Genomic DNA, 21,288 nt, shown 5'->3' with positions numbered 1-21,288 from the left:
TTGGATCAGCCTCTAACATCAACTCTTTCAGCTGCAGGGATTGCCCTTACCCATTGTCGCTTCCACGCCCCATTTTTGGCCTTCATTGCCCAACAATCAGCTGCTTGTGCTAATCAGGCTGTGCTGAAACTGAAACTAAAACAGGCTGTTTGCTGTTTGGAGCAAGGAGGCAAATTGCTGGGAGGCAGAAGTAAGGGCAGATTTTTTTTCTTGTTTTCCTCCCCAAAAGCTAGGTGCGTCTTATACTTTGAAGAGTCTTATACTCTGAAACGTATGGTTCTTTGAATCAGGGTGAGGGTCTTTTATCCCCTTTAGCCAACCTGAGTGATACAGTCTCAGGGGGTGGCTATCTATTTGCCTAGGTGGTAGAACATTTGCTCAAGTGCAAGGGAAGGTGGGCCACTGGTGGAGGATTGAGCCGAGGTGGCGCAGTGGTTAAATGCAGCACTGCAGGCTATTGCTAGATCAGCAGTTCAGCGGTTCAAATCCCACCGGCTCAGGGTTGACTCAGCCTTCCATCCTTCCGAGGTGGGTAAAATGAGGACCCAGATTGTTGGGGGCAATATGCTGACTCTCTGTAAACCGCTTAGAGAGGGCTGAAAGCCCTATGAAGCGGTATATAAGTCTACTGCTATTGCTATTGCTATTTCAGTGGAGAGGGTTCCTGTCTATGGAAATACCAGGTAAAGATGGTCCCTATATTTATGGCTTTCCCCAAAGTTCTAAAAAAACCTGATTTTTCTGAGGTCTTTTCTGGATGGATTAGGGAGTCAACAACTTAAGATTTAGTTTTATTTTATTTAATATAAATTGTGATCAGGATTGTTATTATTTTACTATACACCCTATAAAGCTGCCTAGAATTCAGATAAACCGAAGCAGTGTATACATTCCCTAAATAAATAAACATCCGAAATCTGGTAGGTCTTAAAAAGATTTTGCAGGATCTCATGTGCAAAAGAAAGCCAGTTTAGTATGTTTATTATATTTTTTTAATCCTGCCTTTGTTATTTTATAAAATAATAATTCAGAAAGCGAGATGGACAGCATATACCATATTTTTCGGAGTATAAGACACACTTTTCCTCCCCAAAAAAAGAGGGTGAAAATCTGGGTGCATCTTATACACTAAATACAGTATTTCTGGCCTCCTGAAATCCTTTGCAAAAATGGATGTGCAGAGGGTTTGGGGGGCCTGCAAAGTGCTCCTGGGGAGGGCAAAAACGAGCAAACAATGAGGCTTTTTTGCTCATTTCCCTTCTCACTCAGCCCCCAGGAGCACTCTACAAGCCTCCCAAAGCCTATGTATGCCCTGTTTTTTGCAAAAAAAACCAGACCCATTTTTGTAAAAACGAGCTGGTTTTTGCTTGTTTTTGCCCTCTAGCGCCCAGGAGCACTTTGCAGGCCTCTCAAACTCTCAGTATGCCCTGTTTTTCACAAAAAAAACTAGGCATGCAGAGGGTTTGGGAGGCCTGCAGAGTGCAAAACCCTTTTTTTTTTAATTTACCTCTTCAAAATCTTGGTGCATCTTATACTCTGGTACGTCTTATAGTCTGAAAAACATGGTAAACAATAAATAAAAAAGGCGGTAAACATAAATAATCCACATTCCTCCTCCTGTTTTCCCCACAGGAACAACCTTGTGAGGTGGGTTGGGCTGAGAGAGGGTAATTGGCCCAAAGTCACCCAGCTGGCTTTCCTGCCTAAGGTTGGAGGCCTGGTTTTTAAGGCAGGGGACCATGAGTCCCAGTCTTGCCTTTGGCACCAAGCCAGTTAGGTCATCCTGAGCCAGTCCCTTTCTCTCAGCCCTAGGAAGCAGGCAGTGGCAAATCAATCCGAAATCTTGCCAAAAAAACCCTGCAGGGTTGACTAGGCCAGGCGACCACCAACTTAGTGACTTCAAAACAAGGGTTGGATCAGTTTCTGGAAGACCTGGGGATCAATGGCTATTAGTCTTGATGGCTGGGTGGCTGCTTCTGAAGGCTCTCCACTGAGAGATTGGTGGGCTTCCTTGGGAGAACAGAATGCTGGAGATCAGGCAGATTTTAATTTTTTTTTTCCTGCTGAAACTAAAGCCTCTTTGTTACATGACCAGCAGAAATCTTACTCTGGATTTCCACTCTTTCAGATAAGTGTGGATGGCAACTTATTTCTTGTGCAAACTACTGTATAGAGATGGATCGCCCACACTGAGACACTAAGTTTGGGTAAGTTCCTTTTTTGATTCTCCCAAGACCCTGGTCTTTTTTCTCTCAGACAGAAATCATTTTTTTTAAAGGGAATCACCAAGAACACTCATGCCAACACTGTCAGGGCAAGCCACTAGTATAAAACCAGAGAGCAAACCTCGCTCTCTTCTAGCACTGATGATGTTACCAAGTTGGGTAATAAAATGTCTGCAAGAAAACAGCCAAGCTCAGAGAACACCAAGGACCCCATACAAATGACAATTACAAGAATTCCAATGTTCAACCCACTATATTTCAGTCCATGGCTATAGATCAGGAGTATCAAATTGACAGCCCGTGGGCAGGATGCATCACATGCTAGCCACGCCTATCCCGGTTTAGCAAAGGGGGGGGAGTCTTGATATCTCACATGACGACGCAAGTTTGACACCCCTGCTATTCAAATAGCCAGTATCGTTTAAGAGACATTCTAACTACATACTTCCAAATCGGAGTTTTCTGTTCATCAGATATTTTGCTTCCGTGGCTCTGTTAAGCATGTTGGACTATTACCGTAGCCAATCCTGGTTTTAAATCCTTTCCTAACTTTTGCAAGCTCTTTGTAAGTTTCAGCCCTTTTTTCCCCCTCTTTCCAGCTGTTAGCCAGATTGTTGTGAAGGCAACAAAGAAGGAAAAGGCTGGTTATGTTGCTATGAGAACTGATAAACCAGAAAATAAAATGTGATTTTAAATTTCTTTCTAGGAATTACAAGCAAGATAAATCCAGCACGAAACAAAGGCTTTTCAGAATGTTCATCTTCCTGTCTTTGTATGTCACTTCCTGCTATCCGCCAAACTCGCTGAATGATTTTGAATCATACAGTTAAAAAAGAAAATAAATCAACCCTTAAAAGGGACCATAGGTAACACTCTCAATATGCCTTTCTCAATTTCGTGCCCTCAAAAGCTTCAGAAACATTCTTTGAAAGCAACTGACTGAGAAACATGTGGACAAGATTTGGAGAGGAAAGATACCTTCTTCTTCATCCTAAAGATATATTTATAATTTAGAGTATAGCTTAGTTGATCTTGGCCATTACAATTCTTAAGCCTTAATTGCGCTTTTTGTGACTGTGAGGATAAATTATGGGGTGGGGGTGGGCTGCAATCTTTTGTGCACCTTAGAAAGGCCAAGGTACTTAAATGTAATATATGTATGTAACAGATACATACGTGCCATCTGCACCCTGAAAAAAACAGCAGCGCAGTGGCAGTTCACAACTGTTTTTGTGGAAGGTTCCAGAAGTGGGAGGTCGCCACCAAGAAGACCCTACATAATGGAAACAGCTATGAAGGCAGACCTGCTTTCCTGGATGAGCAGCAGTTCCCAAACAATTTATCCCAGCTAACATATCTGTTTCTATCAGAGGTTTTCCACCTTGGCAACTTTAAGATAGGTGGACTTCAACTCCCAGCATGCTGGGCCAGGAATTCTGGGAATTGAAGTCCATGCATCTTAAAAAGTTGCCAAGGTTAAAACAACAACATTGGTTTCTACAAAGTGGCCTCCTGCTCCACCTCCTCTACCTAATTTGTTCCAACTGAATGTGGCCAGTTATGCCCCAGAATGGCCTTTCCCACTCGGGTGTTCTGCAGATGTGGGAATTGAAGACCCAAACATCTGGCGGACAGCAGCTGGGGTAAAGTGGCCAGAGAGGGGCCTCCTGGCTCTCATTTGACTGACCTGTTTAAATCCTGCTTTGCCTTCCGGTTCTTTGAACCTGGGTACTGCTCTAAATGCTTCTAATTATTTTTGTATCTCAGAAAGAGAATTATTTTGGATTGCCGAGTAAAAAATAAAATTAGATTCTATATAGCGGCCAGCGTTGTGTTTCTTGTTTGTGTCTTTGTGTGTGTGTGTGTTCCCACAAGACGACTTGTTTTCATTCACTAAATGGAATTGCTCTGATATGAGTTAGGCTGGGTTTCTACTCCCATAATGTCTTGCCGGCTAGATTTGATGGGAGTTGTGATCCAGCGACTCTGAAGCCTCCAGACAGGAAAGCTGTTCTGAAGGCATCTAAAGGCACATTTGATGATGGCTGCAGATCTGAAGGGTTCAAGTACGCTCACTCATTAAGGGGGAATGAAACAAAATTAAAGTGTCACCAGGAGAAAGGACCCACTGAGGGCCCTACAAATTGTTTATAAGCTACACAGTGAAACGTGGCCCTGAGTTAAAAGAAACATAGCAGTGGGCTCAAATATTTTTCTTTCTTTGTGGGCAAAATCCAATCCTCTCATTACATTACTTTTGACATTTTAATGTTTCTTGAAATTGCCAATGACGGTGAGAGTCTCTGTACATCCAAAAGATTGAGAGAAAGCATGGTGGACAATGATAGAGAAGTTTTCTTGCCATTCTGAGGTGGACAATAATAACTGAAAGTTATAACCTAGGTTCTAAAACTCCCGCTGTTGCAGAAAATCATGAGACTTAGACCTCGGAATCAAAAGAAGTTGCTTTTTATTTGCGCAAAGATTCAGAGCAATATAGCCAAAGCAACATCTGAATGGAAAAGCAAGTGGTTATATATTCTTCAAAAGCAGTAAAACACGGAAATGTAACATGTTAGCATTGATTGGCTACATGATTTATAGCCCTCTGTTGCTATGCTAAAGAAGCTAAATATTTTGCCGCCCTATCGTTGATCGAGGTCACAGGTGTCTTGCAAAAAAGCACCTAAGTTTCCAGCAGTGCGTTTGTGGTTAATCATATGTCTGAACTTGAGATTTGGCATTTTCCATTTCTTTGTTCTTCTACACATCTAAAAGCAATCTTTTATATCCTTTATGTCCTGCCTCACCAGAGAGACTCAACTTCTACAGTATGACTCTGGAGGTTCAACAACTTTGAGACATAAGATCTCCTGCAATATTTTGTTGAGAGAAATAAAACTTGGCCATCTTTTTGAGCTCTACAAAACAATATATGATCTCATGATCAGATCAGATCTCATGAAATTATCTCCATTTAGATAATTTTGAGCAAAATTGGCCAAAAATATGGGATCAAACAAATGACTATATCTCCACAAGTATTGCATCAGCACAAGTAACTCTTGACTGCGTGCATGTTCACACCAAATTTCATGGAAATCCTTATTGGTCGAGCAGGGATCACCACCACTTGACATGCAATGTCATTCAAATATATAACATCATATTATACAACAGAATCGTATTATCTTATTATTGTGGTTTATTGATCTCCCGTCAGATTTTTCCAAACGATCCAGCCAGAACTTTCAAGCAGAAATGTAAAATCGGAGCTATGTTTCTCCTTGCGGGGAAAAGCTCCTCTTATAGGAAGAATCCACCTTTCAGCCCCCACTGGGGAGGCAGCCTCTGCGGCAGTCCGCTGACTACAACTCCCCCCTCCCTCGAACGCTCAAAGTGGAACGTTCCTTCCGCCTCGCCTCATTTGCATGAAGAAGGCACCCTCGAAGGAAAATCCCGCTGGGACGTTCGGGGGCGGAGCCAGTCTTTTCCCTTCTGGCCAATCGTCACGGGAGGGAAAGGCAACCCAAGAGCTAATTGCCGAGGGGCGTGGCTACCTGGAGGAGGAGGATCCCGAGGGGAGGCCCGAAGCCCCGCCCCCGCAGCTGCTCTCTTCTTCGCTGCTCTTCCGCCTGGTCCCCGGATCCTTCCCAGATCTTAAACGATCCCTTGAAGATCGGCACTGGATCCCTCGGAGGAGGCTTGTAGGTCCTCGCTTCGGCCAGGTAAGGCTTCATCCCCGCCTTTGTTTGAGGAGGCTCAGCATCCGCGTTGCCTGCAGGGAACGGCACCCTCCCTTCCCTCGAGGGGTGCAAAGGGGAAGGATCTCCCTCTCCCGGCCGAGGCTCCCCGTGGAGATCCGGGAAGGAGCTTTGGGGACGTTGCTCCCAGAAGGTCTCTTTGTGGTCCGTCCCATCCACAGGTGCTTCTTTTCCTAAATGCAACTGGACTCTCCAGGTTTTTCCCTTTGAAAACGTTTCCCTTCTCCTCTGTCAGAAGACTTGTTTGGAGTTCCAATTCGAGCCAAGGTTGCCCAAGAATAAATGAAAATGAGATCCAGGCAGCTGGAAGAAACATTTATTCCTAGAAACAAAATGAGTTTGCCTTTAGGGACAGGCTGCAGAGAAATGGGCTACAGTAGCAGATTTTTAGAAGGGGAGCTGGTCCGGGATATGTCTACTGCTGATTCTAGGGTGATGTTTGTGTGTTGTGTGTGTGTGTGTTATGTTTCTTCTTGCAAACACCCAAAGGTTCTTTTTCAAGAGGCAACTGACACTTCCTGTTTTTTCTTTGAAGATGTCCCGCTTCTCATCCAAGATGCTTCTTATGTTCTCAGCTAAAGCTTCTTGGATGAGAAGTGAAAGGACTTCAAAGGAGGGGAAAAAACACACAAGGAAGCCCAGTTGCCTCTTGAAAAAAAGCCTCTTTGGGACAACCATGACCCGGATGACGGAGAATCTCCAGACACATTTGTCAACATAAAGCAGGATAAAATGTGAATTAAAATATAAAAGTGAGACGTGGCAGAAAGAAGATATAAAGACCTGCTTTTAAGACGTGTACAATTTAATTAACTCTGTGTTTGCAGGCCTTATCTTTTGATATGTAGATTAGGTTTGGGTACCTTATTTGGGGTATTGAAGCCGGGAGAAAGATGTTGGAAATAAAATGGAGGCTGGCTGCAGGAAAGAAGGCCTCTGCTTATCTGGTTTTCCAGAAACTTCAGTGAAAACAGTGTGTTTCTGGGGTGGCTGACACAATGGGGTTGAGATAGAGGGTCGTTTATTCATTCCTTGGGATCTCCATTGGTGGTTGATTGAGATGCCTCTTCCTGTGCAAGAACATGTCCTTTAATATTCCAATGTAGGGGTCATGTAGGGGTCATGGCTGCCTTTACGGGCAAAAGGGGAAATGCAAATCCTAGTGTTTATCTGAGCTATTAAGGCAGGACGTAAAGTGAGATTTGGATGTAAAGTGAAATGGTTCGGGGTCAGACTAAATGACCTTTAGTCATTTTTATCTTTGCGTTTTGTAAGGTACAAAAAAACATCTTTGAGACAGGAAGGTTGAACACGGGAAACTTGAACTCGGGAAATGTAAATGTCAAACCACAGAGTCCAGTAAAAGTTCCAGTAAAAGTTCTTATGTCAAATGCCCAAAACAACAGAGTTCAGCTAAAGTTCTTACAGAGACACGTAGTCAGTAGTACCTGTGTCCCAAGACAAAAGGAGAAGTAAGACAATATCTACTTATAAGGCTTCTTTCCTCAAGGTAACCAATAAGAAATGAGTTAAGCGTTTCCGTGTTACGCTGCTTTTGAGAATGTATAAGAATGTGTTTCTTCGATGATAAGGGTTGTTCAGAAGTTGCATGCTAGCCTTTGACTAGTTTTCTGAACCTGGCTACCAATAAACCTCTCCTTGATCCCGAGACATCTAAGTCTTGTTATTGTCTGCAACACTAATCTTGTCAGCTCTGGCTCACCTAATTGAGTTGCTTATCCGTTAGCTGATGAATAGATTGCCCCAGTCTTTCTGAATGGCTACTAAATCTCCATTCGTAAAAACCAGCATTCAGTCCCATTCAGTCTACATATATGGAACCATCTGACATATGCAAGTTTAGGGGGTATTTGTGTGTCCTTGCAGTGGGTCTCTCATCTTCATCAACCCCCTGCGCCCAACCGAGAGAAAGGAAAAGGCAGAGATCATCCCAGTTCAGTTAGGCAAATTGGGGGCGGGGGGGGAGGCTAACAGGGATTTTGTGGGCTATCCCTCCCCTCTTGCTAAGAAGGGGAAAGGGGAATCTCAGGTCAGCTCCACAGGGAGGAGAGGAAATTGAAGCTCTGGGATCCACCCAGAACTCATGTAAGGGGCCTCCTACCTGTTTTGGGAGCTGAAGGAGAGCAAATATATGTCCTCACTTCTTTTTCTTTTGTCCTCAGGTGCAGCCAGGAAAAACCTGCAGTTTTGCTCGCAAATAGTCTCTGGTTACAAGGAACTGCAAGTGAGCCACTATGGAAACTATGGAAGGGGGGAAATGCGTCAACCGAAGGAATCAGGAGAGGCTCTTTGAATGCTCCCATTGTGGGAAATCCTTTGCTTACCGTTCCCTCCTTTTCATCCACCAGAAGCTGCACACGGGGAATGGATCCCACCTGTGTTTCCTTTGTGGGAAATCCTTTCCTGGAGTGTGGAGCTTTGCCAAACATCTCCGGAGCCACCCTGGACTGAAGCCTTACAAATGCGGAGAGTGTGGGGACCGTTTTGCTAAAGGCTCGGACCTTGGAGCCCATCAGCGAATCCACCAGGGAAAGAGACCCCAGGAATGCCTGAAGTGGTGGAAAAGAATGGGCTTTTCTCCGAGGTCAGAGCTGCTTCAACATCAGCAAATCCACACAGGAGAGAAACGTTACAAGTGCGGCCAATGCGAGAAGGCCTTCGCTCAGAAGTCACAACTTTGGCTCCACGAGGAAGTTCACAAAGAAACCAAGTCTTATAATCCGTGCGGGGGGGAAAATGCCGAGCGATCAACTCTTCGGAGTCGCAAGAAAAGAAACCGAAGGGAGAAAAATGAAGAGTGCCCAGAATGCGGGAAATGTTTTTCCACCCAGGCCTTCCTGATACGACATTGGAGAATTCACACTGGCAACAGACCCTATCAATGCTCCGACTGTGAGAAACAATTTACGTATTTTTCATCACTTTGCAGACACCAGAAACGGCACCCAGGAAAGAAACGCCATACATGTGAGGAGTGTGGGAAAAGCTTTGCCTCCAACTCCTATCTTCGTGCGCACCAGGATGCCCACACAGGGGTGAAACTGTACAAGTGCACAGAGTGTGGGAAATCCTTCGTTGCAAAGGGAAGCCTGTTGCAACACCAGATGATTCATTCCCAGGAAAAGTCCTTTCAGTGCATCGAGTGTGGGAGGTTCTTTCTTACAAAAGGAGGCCTCAAACGTCACGTGAAAATTCACAAAGGAGAAAAAGATTACAAATGTTTAGACTGTGGGGCAGCCTTTGCTTATTCGTCGTCCTTAAGAAACCACTGCATCATGCACACCGGAGTAACCCCCCATAAATGCCCCGACTGCGGCAAATACTTTGGTAGAAAAGCAAATCTTTTGAAGCATCAGCAAATTCATACCGGACAAAAACCTCATCAGTGTCAGGAATGTGGGAAATCTTTACTCTCAAAGAATATCTCCGGAACCATGAGAAATTTCACACGAATGAGAAACCTCACTGGTGTGGGGAGTGCAGGAAGGGCTTTACGTGCCATTCAGACTTTCAGATACACTTGCGGGAAAAGTCCTTTCAGTGCATCGAGTGTGGGAGGTTTTTTCATACCAGAGGAGGCCTCAAACGTCACGGGCAAGTTCACAAAGGAGGGAAAGATCACAAATGTTTAGAGTGCGGGGCAGCCTTTGCTTATTTGTCAAATCTTAGAAAACACAATCGCAGAAAGCACATAGGAGCGACGTCCCTTAAGAAAGGTATAGAGACGGCAGAAGAGAAGCCCTTTACATGCTCGGAATGCAGTAAATCTTTTTACGAGAAAGCCCACCTTTTGATCCATCAGGTCACTCACACTGCAGAAAAACCTCACAAATGCCTGGCCTGTGGGAAATATTTTGCTCACAAAGTATACCTTAAAAAGCACGAGATCGTTCACACGGGAGAGAAACCTCACAAGTGTGGGAAATGTGGCAAGGATTTTTCCCGCAAGTCCGAACTCCGGATCCACGAGCATATACACACAGGGATAAAGCCTTATCAATGCTCAGAGTGTGGGATGCGTTTCAATCACAATTCATCTCTTTGGAGTCATAAGATAACACACAACGGTCTGAAAAAGGAAAAGTGCCCGGAATGTGGGAAATGTTTTGCTCGTAAGGGAGCACTCCGTGTCCATCAGAGAATCCACACAGGGGAGAAGCCATATACATGTTGGGAGTGTGGGAAATGTTTTACTCAACAGCAAGGACTTTATGTGCATCGGTTTGTTCACTCGGGGGAAAAGCCTTATAAGTGCATCGAGTGTGGAATCAACTTCCGTCATACATCATCCCTTAGTAGACACCTAAATGTTCACCGACAGAAGTGATGGCTAAACTTTTTCCCATCGCGTGCCAAAAACGGGGGGGAGCACAAGCGGAGGGTGCGCGGGCGCGCCCACCACCATGATGCTATGCAGATTCCACGGAGAATTCGGCAACAACGTAGGCAGTACCAATTTTTAACAAACCAAATAAAAACAGAATAATGTACAGATGGTTGGTACCAGAGGGGTTCTGGTATAGCAATAGCAATAGTTAGACTTATATACCGCTTCATAGGGCTTTCAGCCCTCTCCAAGCGGTTTACAGAGTCAGCATATTGCCCCCAACAACAATCCGGGTCCTCATTTTACCCACCTCGGAAGGATGGAAGGCTGAGTCAACCCTGAGCCGGTGAGATTTGAACAGCCGAACTGCAGAACTGCAGTCAGCTGAAGTAGCCTGCAGTGCTGCATTTAACCACTGCGCCATCTTGGCTCCTGGTATCTTCGCAAGGAAAAAGATATGATAGAGAATATAGAAGAAGCACAGAAATTCTATGAAGAATACTGCAAGAGGGAAATAGAACAAGGAAGCAAAGAGGAATTAGAAAATAGAGGTCAAGAGGAAGAAACATCAGAAGATAACGAAAGAAACAGGAGAGAAGAACAGAGGCAAGAAAGAGAGAGAGCAGAGAAGGAACGCGCGAGAGGGAAAAGTCAGATACAAACTAGAAGTAAAAAAAACCAACCCCAGTTAAAGATGGATCAAGAAATAACAATTATCTCAATAAACTTGAATGGACTGAATGCACCAAAAAAAAAAAAAAGAGCCCAGATGTTTAATAAAATAAGAGGGTTAAGAATGGTGAAATCAATCCAGGACGATAGCTGGCATATAGACTATAGAACGAAAGAGAACAAAGGGAATGATATGAAACTATATGAGTTTGTGGAAATACCATCCCCAAGAAAACATAAATTGAGATTTGAAAGAGACACCTATAACAATAGAAAAAGAAAGAGAGGGAAGAAGGAAGGAGAGGAGGAAGGAAGGAGAGAAGGGAGGGAAGAAGGAAGGGAAAGGAGAGGAGGGTGGAAGGGAGAGAAAGAGAAGGAGAGGAGGGAGGAAGGGAGAGAAAGAAGGAGAGAGGGTAGGAAGGGGAAGAGAGAAGGTAAGAGTAGGGGAGAGGTAAGAAGAAAGAAGGGGAAGGAGGAGGAAGGAAGGAAGTAGAGAAGGAAGGGAGAGAGAAAAGAAAAGAAAGAGAAAATAAGGTGGTGTTACAACAGACGCTAGGGATGGTAAACAAAGCAAACTGTACCTTATAACCTTCTAAATGGAATAACAATAGTATACGAATGGCAAAGAAAAGAATAAATATGTGAATGTATACCTATAAGTGTATGTAAGAGAATAAAAGACAGTAAGAATATAGGTACAATATAGGTAAACAATATTTGGTTATAAATAGCTAAGTATAAATAAATAAAGAATTGTACATAAAAATGGATAACGAATAAGGAGATTATGAACGCAAGATAGAAATGTATAGAAGGGAAAACACTAACTGCAAAGAAACCGATTCGGAACTGCGGTATGATATACGATGGAACTTATTGTTCCTATGTTGTTTTAAGTCATGTGTTTGTTTTTGTTGATGTGTTTATGTGTTTAAAATAAAAATTTATATATATATTTAAAAAAAAGAAATGTCACAATCCCCTCCGGCCCTTAATTTGTACAGGTAGTCCTCAAGTTATGACCACAACTGAGCCCAAAGTTTATGTTGCTAAGTGAAACATTTAAGTGAGTTTTGCCCCATTTTACGACCTTTCTTGCCATCATTGTTAAGTGAATCACCGCAGTTGAGTACGTTAGTAACATGGTTGTTAAGTGAATATGGCTTCTCAACTTGCAGGTCAGAAGGTCGCAAAAGGAGATCACATCACGCCAGCACATTGCGACCGTCATAAATAGGAACAAGTTGCCCAGTATCTGGTTTTTGATCACACAACTATGCTGGGTTGCTGCAGTCATTGTGTGAAAAATGTGCGGTAAGTCACTTTTGTCAGTGCTGTTGTAAACTTTGAACAGTCGCTAAACGAATTGTTATAAGCCGAGGACTACCAGTATTCTCACATTCACACATGGAAAGACTCTGAAGAGAGTCTTGCTAAAGGGCATCTCACTCTTGGACTACTGCTATGTGTGGGGGCTCCCTTTGGAGAACAAGTCAAAAGCTATAGTGGGTGTAGGATGTGGGGAGCAGACAAGGCGTTGGGCCCCACCTAGAGTGTCCTGTATGAAACCACTGCTCTATGGATGCTGGTTTGCTTCTGGGTGCAATTCAAGAGGTTGGTTATTACCTTTAATGCCCTTCATGGCATTGGTCCAGGCTGTCTCAGGAACCACTCTACCCCATTGTGATTGGCCCATATCCTCTTTGCCAGCAGAAAGGGGCATGCTTAAAGTTTGTAAGCCACTCAGATTTGCCTGTAGGAATGGTGGGTAGCAAAAAAAAAAGTAGAAAGAGATCAGGAAGGCCGGCAGACAGGCTGGAGAGAGAAAGAAAGGAAGGGAGGAAAGAAGGAAGGAAGGAGAGAGAAAGGAGAAAGGAAGGGAGGAGAAAGAAAAAAAAGACAAGGTAGGTCAAAGGGAAGGAAAGAAGGAGGAGTGAGAGAGGAAGGAAAGGAAGGAAGGATAGATTTGTTGGCATAAAAAACAAGCTTCTTCACAGTCTGTATTTGTAGCAAAGAAATTTGAAGCAAGTACTCAGATGTTCAATAAGTCTAAGCAATAAAAAACTGTGATTTAAACATCCCCGCAGTCTTTGATATATAGAACATTGTTACTTAATCCTTACATTCTTGTGTCTTTGGTTGGATTTTCGTACTTGCTTAAGAGGAAAAGTGGTTGCCCTTAATAGATTTTTTTTTATTGATCCTTACCTCCATGTTTATGCCTTCAGTTGCAGGATAGGTAACTACTGGAAAGAGTTGAATTTATTTTAAAATATTTTCCTGGTAGATAAGAATTTTCACAGCCAGGAGTTTTTCCCATCTCTGTGGACAAGAGATTCATAAAAGAAGGTGAAGGGGAGGGAAACTCAGTTAAAACTTCAAGGGAGATGTTAAACCATACAGATTGTGAATGAGGTTTTTATGATTTGCCAGAAACACTTTGAACAAAAGATCAGAAGGATGAGCCAGCAACAAAATCTTCCAAACAGGAAGAAGGAAAAGGCCCAAAGGTCCATTTTTCATTCTTTGAAGGACCGGGACAGGTAGTCCTCGATGTATGACCACAATTGAGCCCAACATTTCTGTTGCTAAGTGGGATGTATGTTAAGTGAATTCTCCCCCCATCCCCCATTTTACAACCTTTCTTGCCACAGTTGTTAAATGAATCACTACAGTCGATAAAACAGTAGTTACGCGAATCTGGTTTCCCCATTGAATTTGCTGATCGGAAGGTTGCAAAAGGGAATCACGTGGACACTGCAACCGTCATAAATTTGAGTCAGTTGCTAAATGTCTGAATTCTGATCCTGTGACCACGAGTACGCTGAAACGGTCGTTAAGTGTGAAAAAAAGGATCGCAAGTCCCTTTTATCTGCGCCGTTGTAACTTTGGACGGTCACTAAATGAACTGCTGACGGTCACCTAACGAACTTGAGCCACGATGGCACAGTGGTTAGAGTGCTGTTCTTCCCCTATTGGAAGAAATGTCCTTCTGGGTTCAGCTCCAAGTGGGGAGAAAGACTCACTGGAAACATGGGAGTCCTCCTGGACTCACAGCTATCGTTTGACCACCATTTAATGGCTGTGACCAGGGGGGCATTCGCCCAGGTTCGCCTGGTGCGCCAGTTGCGACCCTACCTGAATCGGGAGGCTCTCACAACAGTCACCCGGGCCCTTGTGACCTCTAGGCTGGAATACTGCAACGTGCTCTACATGGGGCTGCCCTTGAAGAGCATCCGGCGACTTCAGCTAGTACAGAATGCGGCCGCGCGAGTGATTGTGGGTGCACCTCGGTTCACCCGCATAACACCTATCCTCCGCGAGCTGCGCTGGCTACCTGTCGATCTCCGGATGCGCTTCAAGGTGCTATTAGTCACCCATAAAGCCCTACATGGCAGTGGATCTGGATACTTGAGAGACCGCCTTCTGCCAATTACATCCCTGCGACCAATAAGATCACATAGATTAGGCCTCCTCCGTATACCATCGGCCAGCCAGTGTCGGCTGGCAACTACAAGGAGGAGGGCCTTCTCAGTAGTAGCCCCGACCCTTTGGAACGAGCTCCCCGTAGAGATTCGCACCCTCGCCACCGTCCAGGCCTTCCGCACAGCCTTGAAGAACTGGCTCGCCCGTCAGGCCTGGGGACAAGGATAGTTCCCCTCCCGAATGATGAATGTATGTTGTTTATTATTTTATTATATGTCTTATCTTAATGTCTGTATCTCCCCTTCCCCGATTTTATGTGAGCCGCCCTGAGTCCCCTCAGGGAAAAGGGCGGCCTACAAATATTAATAAAATCTCTAAATCTCTCTAAATCTCTAAAAAACATGGAGGCTGTTTGGTGATAATTTTTTATTTATTTTAAACACATAAGCACATCAACAAAAACAAACACATAACTTAAAAACAACATAGGAACAATAAGTTCCATCGCATATCATACAGCAGTTCCGAATCGGTTTCTTTGCAGTTAGTGTTTTCCCTTCTATACATTTCTATCTTTCATTCATAATCTCCTTATTCGTTATCCATTTTTATGTACATTTCTTTATTTATTTAAACTTAGCTACTTATGACCAAATATTATTTACCTATATTATGCTTTATATTTTTACTGTCATTTATTCTCTTACATACAGATTATAGATATACATTCACATAATTATTCTTTTTCTTTGCCATTCTTATATTATTATTATTCCATTTGGAAGGTTATAAGGTATAGTTTAAAATGCTTTGTTTACCATCCTTCGCACCTGCTAAGACACCACCTCGTTTTGTCTTTCTTTTCTCCCTCCCTTCCTTCTCTACTTCATTGTCTCCGTCCCCTTCTTCCTTCCCTTACCTCTTCCCTACTCCTACCCTTTTTCTTCTCCTTCCTACCTTCTCTCCTTCTCTTCCTCCCTCATGGAGGCTGTTTGGAAAGATGGCTTTAATGGTGGACAGGACCACATGCCTTGAAGATGTTGGGTGTAGAAGGAAAAAAGGGGAGAGATGCTGAGAGTGCCTGAGTTTTATGCCCCCACTTTTTGAATTTGAGCTTGTATTCTGATTGGTTGTCAGACTCCCATAGAGCCATGCAGGGGCAACTCTCTAGGGCAGTCCTGAGTCCCAGGCTTGGTTGAGCCTTGCTGGGTGATGTAATCTTCCCAGGTCCCATGTGGTGAGATAGATAGAGGGCTAATCCTACCGTTGTTGGATCTTAAGTGAGGGCATTTGCCTATGAATAGAGCCAACTATCTCTTTCTCTCTCAAGTGCTGACATCTGCTGTGGGCTATTGAGGACAGTGGGGGCTACTAAGAGTGAATCTGTTTCCTGCCTAAAACATGTTTCTCATCCAGGGAAATAAAATATTCTGCCTTTTAAATATTTCTTATAATATTTCATTTTTCTAAGAGAAGGGTGGGTGCTAACTTCCCACAGTACTGCAGGCTCCTGCTGCTGACTGCCAGCTGCCTGCAATTGGGAAGTTTGAATCTCACCGTGATCAAGGTTGACTCAGCCTTCCATCCTTCCAAGATGGGTAAAATGAAGACCCAGATTGTTGGGGGCGGGGGGTGCAGTAGGCTGACGCTGTAAATCGCTTAGAGAGGGCTGGGAAGCAGTGTAAAGCGCTATATAAATCTAAGTGCTATTGCTATAAATCGAGGACTATCTGCATTGAGCCTCTTCCAAGCAGGCAAACCAAGTCAGGATTTTCCAAACGATCCAGCCAGAACTTTCAAACAAAAATGTAGAAATCGGAGCTACGTTTCTCTTTGCGGGGTAAAAGCTCCACTTATAGGAAGAATCCACCTTTCAGCCCCCGCGGGGGAGGCAGCCTCTGCGGCAGCCGCAGACTACAACTTCCCCCCCTCTCGAACGCTCAAAGTGGAACGTTCCTTCCGCCTCGCCTCATTTGCATGAAGAAGGCGCCCCCGAAGCGAAATCCCGCTAGGACGTTCGGGGGCGGAGCCAATCTTCTCCCTTCTGGCCAATCGTCACGGGAGGGAAAGGCAGCCCAAGAGCTAATTGCCGAGGGGCGTGGCTACCGAGGGGAGGCCCGAAGCCCCGCCCCCGCAGCTGCTCTCTTCTTCACTGCTCTTCCCGCTGGTCCCCTGAATTCTTCCCAGATCTTAAACGATCCCTTGAAGATCCGCGCTGGATCCCTCGGAGGAGGCTTCTAGGTCCCCGCTTCGGCCAGGTAAGGCTTCATCCCCGCCTTTGCTTGAGGAGGCTCAGCATCCGCGTTGCCTGCAGGGAGCGGCACCCTCCCTTCCCTCGAGGGGTGCAAAGGGGGAGGATCCCCCTCTCCCGGCCGAGACTCCCCGTGGAGATCCGGGAAGGAGCTTTGGGGAAGTTGCTCCCAGAAGGTCTCTTTATGGTCCGTCCCATCCACAGGTGCTTCTTTTCCAAAATGCAACTGGACTCTCCAGGTTTTCCCTTTGAAAACATTTCTCATCTGTCAGAAGACTTGTTTGAAGTTCCAATTCGAGCCAAGGTTGCCCAAGAATAAATGAAAAAGAGATCCAGACAGCTGGAAGAAACATTTGTCCCTAGAAACAAAATGAGTTTGCCTTGAGGGACATGCTGCAGAGAAATGGGGTACAGTAGTGTTGCAGAAAATTAAGGGACTCAGACTTCAGGATCGCCAGACACATTTGTCAACATAAAGCAGGATAAAATGTGAATTAAAATATAAAAGTGAGACGTGGCAGAAAGAAGATATAAAGGCCTGCTTTTAAGACGTGTACAAAAACAGGAAATGTCAAAAGCCCAAAACCACAGGGAGTTCAGCTAAAGTTCTTACAAAGCCATTATGAGACGAGAGCTTCATACCTTTGGCCCAGACAAAAGGGGAAGCAAGACAGTATCTGCTTCTAAGGCTTCTCTCCTCAACGTAACCAGTCAGAAATGGGCTAAGTGTTTCCGTGTTGTGCTGCTTTTGAGAACGTATAAGAATGCCTCCTTCCATGGGAAGAGTTCTTCGGAAGTTGCATGCTTGCCTTTGACTTCCTTTTCTGAACCTGGCTGCCAATAAACTTCTCCTTGATTCTGTTATTTTCTGCAACAAACATGCAGTTCCTCTGGGAGGCCTAATTTAATTAACTCTGTGTTTGCAGGCCTTATCTTTTGATATGTAGATTAGGTTTGGGTACCTTATTTGGGGTATTGAAGCCGGGAGAAAGATGTTGGAAATAAAATGGAGGCTGGCTGCAGGTAAGAAGGCCTCTGCTTATCTGGTTTTCCAGAAACTTAGTGAAAACAATGTTTCTGGGATGGCTGACAAAATGGGGTTGAGATAAATGAGCGTTTATACATTCCTTGGGGTCTCCATTGGAGGTTGATTGAGATGCCTCTTCCTGTGCAAGAACATGTCCTTTAATATTCTAAAGGCTGTTGCCAGGTGCCTGTGGGGGTCATGTAGGGGTCATGGCTGCCTTTACAGGCAAAAGGGGAAATGCAAATCCTAGGTGTTTATCTGAGCTAATCTTGTCAGCTCTGGCTCACCTAATTGAGTTGCTTATCCGTTAGCTGATGAATAGATTGCCCCAGTCTTTCTGAATGGCTACCAAATCTCCATTCCTAAAAACTAGCATTCAGTCCCATTCAGTCTACATATATGGAACCATCTGACATATGCATGTCAAGGGGGTATTTGTGTGTCCTTGCAGTGGGTCCCTCATCTTCATTAACTCCTTGCCCCCAACCGAGAGAGAGGAAAAGGCAGAGACCATCCCAGTTCAGTTAGGCAAATTGGGGGCGGGGGAGGCTAACAGGGATTTTGCTAAGAAGGGGAAAGGAGGGATCTCGGGTCAGCTCCACAGGGAGGATCCCAGCATTGCTTTGATTTGGCTGAGAGGAAATCTCATGTAAAAAGTCTCCTACCTGTTTTGGGAGCTGAAGGAGAGCAAATATATGTCCTCACTTCTTTTTCTTTTGTCCTCAGGTGCGGCCAGGAAAAACCTGCAGTTTTGCTCGCAAATAGTCTCTGGTTACAAGGAACCGCAAGTGAGCCACTATGGAAACTATGCAAGAGCGGAAATGCGTCAACCGAAGGAATCAGGAGAGACTCTTTGAATGCTCCCATTGTGGGAAATCCTTTGCTTACCGTTCCCTCCTTTTCATCCACCAGAAGCTGCATACGGGGAATGGATCCCACCTGTGTTTCCTTTGTGGGAAATCCTTTCCTGGAGTGTGGAGCTTTGCCAAACATCTCCGGAGCCACCCTGGACTGAAGCCTTACAAATGCGGAGAGTGTGGAGACCGTTTTGCTAAAGGCTCGGACCTTGGAGCCCATCAGCGAATCCACCAGGGAAAGAGACCCCAGGAATGCCTGAAGTGGTGGAAAAGAATGGGCTTTTCTCAGAGGTCAGAGCTGCTTCAACATCAGCAAATCCACACAGGAGAGAAACGTTACAAGTGCGGCCAATGCGAGAAGGCCTTCGCTCAGAAGTCACAACTTTGGCTCCACGAGGAAGTTCACAAAGAAACCAAGTCTTATAATCCGTGCGGGGGGGAAAATGCCGAGCGATCAACTCTTCGGAGTCGCAAGAAAAGAAACCGAAGGGAGAAAAATGAAGAGTGCCCAGAATGCGGGAAATGTTTTTCCACCCAGGCCTTCCTGATACGACATTGGAGAATTCACACTGGCAACAGACCCTATCAATGCTCCGAATGTGAGAAACAATTTACGTATTTTTCATCACTTTGCAGACACCAGAAACGGCACCCAGGAAAGAAACGCCATACATGTGAGGAGTGTGGGAAAAGCTTTGCCTCCAACTCCTATCTTCGTGCGCACCAGGATGCCCACACAGGGGTGAAACTGTACAAGTGCACAGAGTGTGGGAAATCCTTCGTTGCAAAGGGAAGCCTGTTGCAACACCAGATGATTCATTCCCAGGAAAAGTCCTTTCAGTGCATCGAGTGTGGGAGGTTCTTTCTTACAAAAGGAGGCCTCAAACGTCACGTGAAAATTCACAAAGGAGAAAAAGATTACAAATGTTTAGACTGTGGGGCAGCCTTTGCTTATTCGTCGTCCTTAAGAAACCACTGCATCATGCACACCGGAGTAACCCCCCATAAATGCCCCGACTGCGGCAAATACTTTGGTAGAAAAGCAAATCTTTTGAAGCATCAGCAAATTCATACCGGACAAAAACCTCATCAGTGTCAGGAATGTGGGAAATCTTTTACTCTCAAAGAATATCTCCGGAACCATGAGAAATTTCACACGAATGAGAAACCTCACTGGTGTGGGGAGTGCAGGAAGGGCTTTACGTGCCATTCAGACTTTCAGATACACTTGCGGGAAAAGTCCTTTCAGTGCATCGAGTGTGGGAGGTTTTTTCATACCAGAGGAGGCCTCAAACGTCACGGGCAAGTTCACAAAGGAGGGAAAGATCACAAATGTTTAGAGTGCGGGGCAGCCTTTGCTTATTTGTCAAATCTTAGAAAACACAATCGCAGAAAGCACATAGGAGCGACGTCCCTTAAGAAAGGTATAGAGACGGCAGAAGAGAAGCCCTTTACATGCTCGGAATGCAGTAAATCTTTTTACGAGAAAGCCCACCTTTTGATCCATCAGGTCACTCACACTGCAGAAAAACCTCACAAATGCCTGGCCTGTGGGAAATATTTTGCTCACAAAGTATACCTTAAAAAGCACGAGATCGTTCACACGGGAGAGAAACCTCACAAGTGTGGGAAATGTGGCAAGGATTTTTCCCGCAAGTCCGAACTCCGGATCCACGAGCATATACACACAGGGATAAAGCCTTATCAATGCTCAGAGTGTGGGATGCGTTTCAATCACAATTCATCTCTTTGGAGTCATAAGATAACACACAACGGTCTGAAAAAGGAAAAGTGCCCGGAATGTGGGAAATGTTTTGCTCGTAAGGGAGCACTCCGTGTCCATCAGAGAATCCACACAGGGGAGAAGCCATATACATGTTGGGAGTGTGGGAAATGTTTTACTCAACAGCAAGGACTTTATGTGCATCGGTTTGTTCACTCGGGGGAAAAGCCTTATAAGTGCATCGAGTGTGGAATCAACTTCCGTCATACATCATCCCTTAGTAGACACCTAAATGTTCACCGACAGAAGTGATGGCTAAACTTTTTCCCATCGCGTGCCAAAAACGGGGGGGAGCACAAGCGGAGGGTGCGCGGGCGCGCCCACCACCATGATGCTATGCAGATTCCACGGAGAATTCGGCAACAACGTAGGCAGTACCAATTTTTAACAAACCAGTTAAATAAAAACAGAATAATGTACAGATGGTTGGTACCAGAGGGGTTCTGGTATAGCAATAGCAATAGTTAGACTTATATACCGCTTCATAGGGCTTTCAGCCCTCTCCAAGCGGTTTACAGAGTCAGCATATTGCCCCCAACAACAATCCAGGTCCTCATTTTACCCACCTCGGAAGGATGGAAGGCTGAGTCAACCCTGAGCCGGTGAGATTTGAACAGCCGAACTGCAGAACTGCAGTCAGCTGAAGTAGCCTGCAGTGCTGCATTTAACCACTGCGCCATCTTGGCTCCTGGTATCTTCGCAAGGAAAAAGATATGATAGAGAATATAGAAGAAGCACAGAAATTCTATGAAGAATACTGCAAGAGGGAAATAGAACAAGGAAGCAAAGAGGAATTAGAAAATAGAGGTCAAGAGGAAGAAACATCAGAAGATAACGAAAGAAACAGGAGAGAAGAACAGAGGCAAGAAAGAGAGAGAGCAGAGAAGGAACGCGCGAGAGGGAAAAGTCAGATACAAACTAGAAGTAAAAAAAAA

General features: G+C 44.7%; 3 protein-coding genes across 7 annotated transcripts in view; all 3 read left to right on the top strand.

The window, feature by feature from the left end:
* The window catches only part of LOC116504525 (zinc finger protein 585A-like), a 36,907-nt gene extending 32,863 nt beyond the window's left edge, over window positions 1-4,044 (top strand). For all 4 annotated transcript variants that reach the window (XM_032211574.1, XM_032211571.1, XM_032211572.1 and 1 more), the window contains exons 11-12: window positions 2,129-2,207; window positions 2,932-4,044. In XM_032211574.1, the coding sequence (XP_032067465.1) occupies window positions 2,129-2,173 (45 nt within the window). In that variant the 3' untranslated portion in view covers window positions 2,174-2,207; window positions 2,932-4,044. The remainder of the gene's footprint in view (window positions 1-2,128; window positions 2,208-2,931) is intronic.
* A 1,774-nt stretch (window positions 4,045-5,818) lies between these two features.
* Window positions 5,819-20,787, top strand: LOC116504536 (gastrula zinc finger protein XlCGF58.1-like). Of its 2 annotated transcripts, none has more exons than XM_032211597.1 (2): window positions 5,819-5,953; window positions 18,440-20,787. In XM_032211597.1, the coding sequence occupies exon 2, from the start codon at window positions 18,512-18,514 to the stop codon at window positions 20,603-20,605; it is 2,094 nt and encodes a 697-aa protein (XP_032067488.1). In that variant the 5' UTR covers window positions 5,819-5,953; window positions 18,440-18,511; the 3' UTR covers window positions 20,606-20,787. The 2 variants fall into 2 exon arrangements, with proteins under 2 accessions (XP_032067488.1, XP_032067487.1); XM_032211596.1 differs by lacking the exon at window positions 5,819-5,953 and adding an exon at window positions 16,098-16,693.
* On the top strand, window positions 8,245-10,527 carry LOC116502484 (zinc finger protein 845-like). Its single transcript, XM_032208364.1, has 2 exons — window positions 8,245-9,337; window positions 9,397-10,527. Exons 1-2 carry the CDS (start codon window positions 8,245-8,247, stop codon window positions 10,335-10,337), a joined length of 2,034 nt encoding a protein of 677 aa, XP_032064255.1. The 3' UTR covers window positions 10,338-10,527.
* Window positions 20,788-21,288: the final 501 nt, after the last annotated feature.

The sequence above is a fragment of the Thamnophis elegans genome, chromosome 2 (genome assembly GCF_009769535.1).
Source record: "Thamnophis elegans isolate rThaEle1 chromosome 2, rThaEle1.pri, whole genome shotgun sequence".
NCBI classification, from domain to species: Eukaryota; Metazoa; Chordata; class Lepidosauria; order Squamata; family Colubridae; genus Thamnophis; species Thamnophis elegans.
Note: the sequence above shows the minus strand (reverse complement) of the source record. Positions and strands in the feature narration are given on the sequence as shown.